Here is a 9,288-nt window from a genome sequence, read left to right as displayed (position 1 = left end):
TAAGAAAGATTTAGAAGAGGCTGTAACACCAGGGATACCACTGAAGACACCAGATGAATCCTAGCAGAAAACACTGAATACTAGAAAAATGTCTCTTCGTGTTTTATATAAAGGCATTTAGCAAACTATGTCTCACATGGAGAAGAATGGGAATCCCAGAGCACTTAATTGTGCTGAAACAAAATACCTAGATCAAGAAGCTACTGTTCAAACGGAGCAAGGGAGCACTCCATGGTTTAACATCAGAAAGGCTGTGTATCAGGGTTGTATCCTTTCTCCAAATCTATTCAATCTGTATGCTGAGCAAATCATTCATGAAGCTGGATCCTATGAAGAGCAATGTGGTACCGGAACTGAAGGGACAACAACCTGTGTTATGCAGATTAACGCAACCTTGCTTGCAGAAAGTGAAGAGGACTTGAAAGGCACGCTGCAGAAAGTAAAGAACTAGACCGTTTGCATGGACCACATCTCAGCAGCAAGAAGACAAAGGTCCTCACCACAGGGCCAACAGGCAACAGAAAAGCTTGAAGTTGTCAATGATTCCATCTTCCTTGGATCAACTATCAACACCCTTGGCACCAGCAGTCAGGAGATGTACTGCATTGGGAAACGCCACTATCAGCGACCTCTCCAAAACACTCAAGAGCAATGGTGTCAGTTTGAAGACTAAGGTGCACCTGACTCAGGCCATGGTCTTTTCCATCACTTGCTATGCATCTGACAATAAATAAGGAGGATAGACGAAGAATTGATGCCTTTGAGCTGTGGTGCTGGGGAAGAGCACTGACCCTCCCATGGACTGCCAAAAGAACAAATATGTATGTTTTGGAAAAGGGCAGCCAGAGTGCTTCTTGGAGGCAAAGACAGTGAAGCTCCATCTCTCCTATTCAGGGCCTTTTGGTAGGACAGGTTGTACCCTAGAAGGTGACATCACGCTTAGAAAGGTCAGTGCAAGAGAGGAACGACTGCAGTAATGGGCTCAACGGTGACAGAGATGATGAGGACGGCACAGGATAGAACAGGGTTCAGAGCTCTTGTTCATAGAGTCGCTGTGAGTCATACTCAACTCGATGGCACCTAACAACTATCACCTCCTGATCGTTAGATCTTGCCAAACGGAAGTTTTTAGTGGTTACTGTGACAAAAAGTAACTGCCACACAAAACTCAACACGGGTCAGGGAATGGGGATGGTGGCGTCTGAGCCAACTCAAAGGGCTGAGAAGTTACATTGAGCAGCACAACAGGCCCAAGAATCCCACTCCTGAGTAACCACAGAGACTAAAGAACGAAACAAAAATATTTTCTTTCCATTTATCTGCATCATTTCCCCCCCTCTCAATCATAGTTGAATCCTGGTGGCAGAGTACATTATGTGTTCAGCTGCTCACCAAGAGGTTGGTGGTTCGAATCCACCACCCTTCTGCAGAACCCATCAGCGGTGAGCTGCACAGGTTTCTCCTGGAAAAATCTGCAGCTTCGAACAGTGCAGTGGACTTGGGGGGAGGGATTGCATAACAATGAACGAGTTTCTCTGTTTCTTTTCAAGGAGAAGAGTGAATTGGGGCCGAGGGGGTGGTGGGCAGGGAGAAAAGTGCAACAATGAATGAATGAATGGAAACTAAGTCTCTGTAAACTTTCATTAAAATCAATTTTAAAATGTTACAATAAAAACAACAACAATAAAAGATCTTTAGCTTCAGAAACCCCATGGAGGGTCACCATGGATTGGGTTCAACTTGACAGCAGTGGGTGGAATTAAGTTTTAGGACATACATTTTTTTTTAAATGATCAAAACTCAACATTCAAACTCATTGCTGTTGAGATGGAACCTATTTTTTCAAGTGGGGTTTCAGAGGTTGTAAATCACAAAGCTGGAACTATGGTAGCCTACTGGGCAGAAGGTTGCGCTGCTAACCCAAAGGTGCATAGTTCTAATCCACCAGCTGCTCCACGGGAGAAAGATGGGCGATGTCCTCCCATGTGATTTAGTGCCTCTGAAAACCCACTGGAGGGCTGGCTATAAGTCGGTTCAACTTACCAGCATATAAATGACGCGCATAGTGGGAATTCAACACATTCATTTGGAAGAGGCTCAAGACGTGGGCAGGGACTGTCTCTACCTCTTTGACCAGAGAATAATCTTAGTAAATTCCTATCTGCTGCCCTCAACCCCACTGAACCCCAGGAAAGGGGCCCTCCAGAAGCCTATGCCGCTCCACTGAGACCCTGGGCCTGAAATTACCATTGAAGAATTTGATAATGTCCGTGAAATCCATGTTGTTCTCCAAGATGATGTCGCGATACACTTCCACCAGGGCCAGCGCGATGAACAGGACGTAGTGGGCGGAAGAGACGTGTTTGGCGGCCCAGATGGTCTCCCAGACCGAGAAGACATCGTCGTAAACGAGTTCTGCCGAGACACCAACACAGACACGTCGAGGCGAGCTGACAGGCAGGACCCAACACGGGCCTCACTTCCAAGGTGTCTCCCTCCCTCACATACCCCCACCCTGAGGTTCAGCTACAAAGAGATTGGGAGGGAGACCCCATGAGGGGAAACCTGTACCTCGCTTGAAGTCCAGGAGGAACCAGCGGTAGCAGAAGTAGAAGTGGGTATAGTCTCCATTCTGATGCATCAGCTCAAACAGCTCCGAGTCCAGGATCTGTGGGAGGAATGAGAGTCAGCACCAGCACCCCCAGATTCAGGGTTCACCCCAACACTCAGGGCCACACGTGGAGCTTCTTTTAATTCATATTTTTATCGTCCATCTGTGTTGTGCCTCATGCGTGTATGTTGGGCTTCACACAGTCTTTCATTTACATTGTATTTCATTCTACTCTGAGATCCTTGATAACCTCACCTCTTCCCGATGCTGTCCAGTAGGACCCAACGCCTAGCTCCCCCTGGGTTTCCAAGGCCGTAAACTGCACAGGAGGAGACTGCCCGTTTCTCCTCTGAGCAGTGGCTGGCAGATTTGAACTCTTTCTAAAAAATTTTTTTATTTTATTACTTTTCGTGTGTACTATCAAATCTGATCTGACTGGTACAGGAGGAGATTGCCCCTCCTTCTCCAGCAAAGCATCTGGTGGATTTGAATCCGATTTGAACTCTTAACCTTCCTGTTACAGCCCAGTATGTCTCACAAGACGCCACCCAGGTAAGCTAGGGCTCAAAGTCAAGCTCACTGCCACTGAGTCGATTCTTTCTCAGGGTGACCTTCCTGCAGGTTTCTTACCGGAAGGAGACTGTCCATCTTCCTCCCCTGGAGCAGCTGCGGGATTCGAATTTCTAGAGATGCACGCCTTTCAGCTGTTACAGTGCCAAGAAGCAGATAGAGAATTACCTGGATCAGGGACCTCATGTTGGCAAAATGCGTGTCCATGGCGCCCCCGTGTGGAAAGTTCTGGTTCATTCTCTTCATTAGCTCTGTGAAGCAGCTGAAGGCCAGGGCCTCTGGGGGGTAGGGGTGGGGGCAGGACAGAAGAGAAATGGTCAGAAATGGTCAGGTCTGCCACCGCTCAAGGGGCTGCTGGCACCTTCAAATGAAGATCTCACACCAAGTCCTTGTTTGTGGTTTACAGTCAAGTGAGAAAGACATGGACCAGGGGGAGTTTATGCCACTTTTTGTTATAGTTTAAAGGGTGAAGACATCCAATGAGATGGATTGACACAGTAACTGCAGCAATGAGTGTGTCGGAGATGGTGAGGACGGCACAGGACAGGGCAGGAGTCAGGTTGGCTGTTGGTAGGGTCGCTGTGAATCATACTCAACTTGATGGCACCTAACAACAACAACAGCTCCAAATGATCTAATATTAATTGTACTTCTCACGTCAAAGATGTGGAAACCTTTTTCTGTTATACAAAATGACAGTAATACAAGATGTGTTTTCTTTAACGTTATCTACTTGCTATAATAAAAACTGACGCAGGAAGCTGCACAGCAGTCCCAGAGGTGCACAGTTCGAATCCACCAGATGCTCTGCTGGAGAAGGAGGGGCAGTCTCCTCTGTACCAATCAGATCTGATTTGATGGTACACACACAAAAAAAATAATAAAAAATAAAAATTAAAAAAAGACAGTACTACATGATGTTTTCTTTAAGGTTATCTACTTGCTATAATAAAAGTTGACAGTATTTTATCAGTCTCAGATACTATTAGTATTATTTTTAAAATTCTAATTAATATATATACCACAGAGTCAGGACCAACACACAGCTGACTCTCCAGTGGGTTTTCACATTTGTTGAACTCAGTTTTCTATTATGTTGTTGAGGGTTTCTATGTCTGAATATGTAAAGAGAGAGCTCTGGTGGCTTTGTGGCAAGAAGCTGCACTGCAATCCCAAAGGCAAGCGGTTCAAGGCCACCAGCCACTCCATGAGAGAAGGATGGGAAATCTCCTATGCACTTAATTGCTCTGAAAACCCGCCAGAGGGTCAACTATGGGTCGGTTCTGACTCCATGACACACAATAACATCTCTAAAGATACTAATATGTATTAAAAAAAAAAAGAAGAATCGGTTTGACTCTGGTACAGGGTAATACGGGTTTCACAGAATAAGTTGGGAAATAGCCCCCTCTAAATTTTTGCAAGAGTTTAAAGAACTGCTGTTAACTCTCCTATAAACATTCGGTAGAATTCACCAATAAAACCATCTGAGCCTGGTGTTTTCTTTCTTCTCATTCATTTTCATTCTTTAAGTGGCTACCAAAGACCTGGTTAGCTGCTGCTGCTGTTGTTGTAGGTGCCATCAAGTTGACTGTGACTCATAATAACTCTATGAATAGCAGATTTGACTGCTTCCCTATGCTGTTCCTCCCAGTCATAGTAGCCATTCATTACAAGTTTTAGCAAGATTCAGCAGTACATTCTTACAGCTCCACAGTCTTCCTTTGCCCCCTCTGAAATGCAAGGTCTTTATACTCCTAGGGTCAATCTGTGCAATCTTAAAAAAAAAATGGATGCCGCTTTTTCGGATTAGCTTCTTTTCTGGTATCCTGGTTTGCGGTGTAATGAGCCCTAGCCCCAGATGACCGTGATGAGCTCCACTGCTGGTGTAGTGGACTTTCTCCTTGTTTCTCCACCATGTCCACTTCCTCCTCACAGCTCACAGCTGATGCTCCAAACCGAGCTCCCGTCTTGCGTTCTAAGTTCTCAGTTTATGTTTCTTTTTCTTTATTGTTCAGTAGGTTAGTTGCTGTGGCAGTGAATAGGACCCTCCGTTCATTTTACCATCTTGTTCCACACCTCCTCACGCCTGTTTTGACGAGTCAACTTAAGTGTATGTTTATTTGACCTAGAACTTCCACTTATCCAGATCAAGTAGTGTTTCCACAACACTCCCCTCTATTTCTTTTAAAGACGTACTTTGTTCAGTTAGCCAATGCCATAGCGAGTCAAAGTATTTGGGTGACTGATTTGACTCTACTGTTCATTATGATTTATTAAAAAACAAAACCAAAACAGTAAACACTCTACTTTTGGTGCAATAATTATTACTCTGGTGGCCTAGTGGTAAGAAACTGTGCTGCAATCCCAAAGGTGTACAGTTCAAACTTACAAGCTCCTCCATGGGACAGGGATGGGCCACCTATCCTGTGCCACTTTCCTCATCTCACACACGTGAGCCCACTGTTAACATTACCCAGCCCATCCATCATGTTGCGGGTCTTTCTCTCTTTCTCTGATCCCCCTGACACTTTCCAAGCATGATGTCCTTCTCCAAGGACCGGCCCCCTCTTTACAATATGCCTGAAGCATGTGAAACAGTTTTATCATCCTTCACTCCAAGGAGCGCCCTGGTTTCACTTTCTCTGGGAAACCCCTTATTTGTTCTCTGGGCAGTCCGTGAGATATTCACTACAGCCCTCCCACCTCACCTCTTAAAGGCACTGAAATACGTTGGGCAAAATGGACTAAGAAGCCTTTTCATTTGCCTAGGATTCGGATGTGCTCATCAGACAGGCTTTCTGAGAGCCTGAGCCACCCCATTCCCTGGACTCACAGGTAAGGGTCATCTCTCTCCCCACAGTAGGAAAGAGAGCATCTTCTCAGGTTGGGGACAGGAAGGACACACTCACCATCATCCAGGATGACCAGCAATGGGGCCAGGAGGTCACACATGCCCTGGACATAGCCGATCTCAATGTGCTGCCAGATGTAGCTATAAGAGACACAGGGAAGGAGCTGTCATCACAACTTGCCTTTCCAACCCTCTCTGGTCTGAGTCTCTCATCCCTCAGCTGGACCACTCCCTCAGCCTCCTGCCTGCGTTCCCGCCACCAGTCTCGCTCTCATCAAGCCTTCTACACGCAGCCCCAGGGAGGGCCTTCGTACAGTCCAGCTCAAAGGGGCCAACCACATGCTCCAATACTTTGATTGGCTCTCTGTTGCCAGGACAGGTAATGTCCAAACTCATTTACTGTACAAGACCATCCACTGTCTCCTCTGAAACAGTTCCCCCACCACTTCCTAGTCCCTCTCCAAGCCCGGCAGCTGAGATATTTCGCTCTGCACAAAGGCATCATTCACTTGCCCCTTTGGACCTTTGCCCTAGATGCTTCTTTTTTGGGGAATTCCCATTTGTTACTTCGTAACAGAGGAGCTCTGGTGGCTTAGTGGCTAAGGGGTGTGTGGCCAGCCCAGGGGCATGCAGTTCAAGCCACATGCAGCACAGAAGAAAGACGGGCAATGAGTGGCTTCCAACTCATCAGTACATAAGAGCAACTTTGTAATAAGAGCTGGTATTTACTGAGCATTTACTGTGTACACTTGGCCAAATTTATAGCTATTGTGTATCATTTCCTTCTCAATGTAATGACCTGAAACAGGTACTATTATTATCATCCCTTTTTACAGAATGGGAGACGGAGGGACAGAGAAGTAACAAAGTTATAAACCTAATAACAAATGCCAGAGGCAGGATCAAGGCAGGGGGACTGACTCCAGAGTGCATGCTCTTAATCTCTCCAGTTAAATAAATTAAATAGTTCCTTCACTTTCTGTTAATTTTGTAAAAGTTCATTATGAAAGCCACCACTACTGTGAGGTCTTCCATGATTTTGCCCTATACCATAACTAAGCAAAAGTCAGCAAACCCTCCCTTCCAGCCCAGTACTTTTTTTTTCAGTTTAATACAAGAGACTATATTATAGTTATTTATATTTGGAACTTTTCAACTTGAATTTGAATGGTAGCATGATTGTTTGGGACTTCATGAAGCAGAACTTTTTCTGTGAAGTTTCAGATAATAGTTAATTTGTGAGATTATGTTTCTTCCACAACTACAAAATTCTGGGGGGGAAAAATCAGATGATAGACAAACAGATGTGACTATTGATAAAATACGAGCAGTGAGAGGGATTCAGCTCATCGGTCAAAGTTTGTCCACTCCAAGTTAGAATAATATGCCTTGGCTTGGACAGCAGTTCAGTATGCACGGTTGCCTGAGAAAAAGGTAAGGTGCAACAAACACACGCAAAAAAGAATATAATGTTTCTTAGGTAAAAATTAAAAATAATTTAACACGTGTGCATTTATATTAGCGGTATTACCCAACTTAAAATGTAGTCAAGTTATAATCTCTTCTGTACATTTCATAGTTATTCATTTGTACTACATCCAATGTTATAGCACATAATTTGCTGATGTTAATATTTTCAGGTGTTTAATGATGGATTTAAAAAATACTGATACTAAGAGGCAATAATAGTGAAAACTGAAAAAAATTAAAAAGAGCACCTATGTCAGAACGGGCTTACAACACTGCTGTTGGAACAGAACCCGTTGTAACTCTGTGGCTACCTACTCCTCACTGATCCAAAGTCTTGTTATCCAACATTTCTCGTGTAGGACAACAGCAGGAAGCCTACTTTCTGGCTATTTTCTGCATTAATGACCTGTGTCTGCTAGTAACAAAGGCTGAGGTTCGAGGCGAGGTGAGAATCACAGTGACCATAACGGTTAAGGCTCTGCGTCCACTTTTGGAGGGAGGGAAGCATGATTCTCAGAAGTCTGACGCTTACATAACCTGGCAGTGATGTCATAATGCAATTCGGGGGTTATGGAATGATGTAGTCCGTCATTTTATATTTTCACATAGAATCAATTAAAAAAAATATTTTCTATTGCTTTGCTTACAAAATCTGTACGCATGGTGTTTCACGTCATTCTTCATTCACATTGTGTTTCAATCATTCCTCTTCATGGTGTTTTATAAGTAGCCTAATTGGAACCCAATTACGTTGCTAAGTAAGAAACCCACACCAGTTGCTGCTGAACGGATTCTGACTCAGGGTGCACCTCGGTCGTCAGAGTAAGAACGCTTTCCACAGGGTTCTCAAGGATTAATATTCCCAGAAGAGCCAGGCCTTTCTTGCAAGGAACACTTGGGTTGGCCCGGATCACCAAGTTTTCAGTTCGAAAGCTTAACCATGCGTGCTGCCTTATAAAACAGAAGACCCCATAAGATGATGACAAGACAGTGGCCAGCATACAGTAACTGCTCAATGTTGTTATGTTGTTATATGCCATCGAGTCGCTTGCGACTCACAGCGACCCTATGTACAAGAGCTCTATATGTTCTTCTATCCTGTGCCAACCTCGCCATCTCAAACGCACTTATTCCCACCGCTCCACTCACAGAATCGATCCATCTCATCGAAGGTCTTCCTCTCCTTCACTTCCCCTCCACTCTGCCAAACATGATGTCCCTCTCCAAGGACCAGTCCCTCCTTGCAACATGCCCAAAATATGTCAGACGAAGCTTCAGAATCCTTGCTCAATAAATACTCTTTATCATTATCATCAGGGAGCTCCAGTGGCCTAATGAGGAAGGAGTTGTGCTGTGGGTCCAAAGGCACAGGGTTTGAATCTCTCCTAGGAGAAAGAAGGGCAGTCTCCTCCTATACGATTTACAGTCTCTGAGAAGCCATGGTGGGTCAGCTGTGAGTCGGATCTGACTGGACAGCACGGGACAATTATCATTATTACTGCTGTTATTTCATGAATCACTGCGGGTTGAAATACGACAGTGCTGGCTACAGAGGCTGCAGTTCCAGTGGGGCCCCCGGGAGTCCCCCTTCTGCCCCTCCATGCTCCCTCGTCCCCCCACGCGCCCCCTCACCTGCACATGATGTTACGCAGCTTCTCCAGGTTGGCGGGCGTGAAGTACCAGTAGTTACGGTCGCACCTCTGCACGTCCTTCTCGATGCGGTGCAAGTTCACTGTGTACAGGTCCAGAAGCTCTGGCTGCACGGCCCCAGGAGGAGGAGGAG

At 45.3% G+C, this 9,288-nt stretch overlaps 1 protein-coding gene across 4 annotated transcripts in view; it reads right to left on the bottom strand.

The window, feature by feature from the left end:
- The window catches only part of SGSM1 (small G protein signaling modulator 1), a 94,069-nt gene that overhangs the window by 5,361 nt on the left and 79,420 nt on the right, over positions 1-9,288 (bottom strand). For all 4 annotated transcript variants that reach the window (XM_006890460.1, XM_006890462.1, XM_006890461.1 and 1 more), the window contains 5 exons: positions 9,138-9,262; positions 6,094-6,176; positions 3,350-3,459; positions 2,572-2,668; positions 2,248-2,415 (listed from right to left, as the gene is read on the bottom strand). In XM_006890460.1, coding sequence (XP_006890522.1) covers positions 2,248-2,415; positions 2,572-2,668; positions 3,350-3,459; positions 6,094-6,176; positions 9,138-9,262 — 583 coding nt within the window. The remainder of the gene's footprint in view (positions 1-2,247; positions 2,416-2,571; positions 2,669-3,349; positions 3,460-6,093; positions 6,177-9,137; positions 9,263-9,288) is intronic.

The sequence above is a fragment of the Elephantulus edwardii genome, unplaced genomic scaffold (assembly GCF_000299155.1).
Source record: "Elephantulus edwardii isolate Elephantulus edwardi_28Jun2011 unplaced genomic scaffold, EleEdw1.0 scaffold00089, whole genome shotgun sequence".
Lineage (NCBI taxonomy): Eukaryota > Metazoa > Chordata > Mammalia > Macroscelidea > Macroscelididae > Elephantulus > Elephantulus edwardii.
Note: the sequence above shows the minus strand (reverse complement) of the source record. Positions and strands in the feature narration are given on the sequence as shown.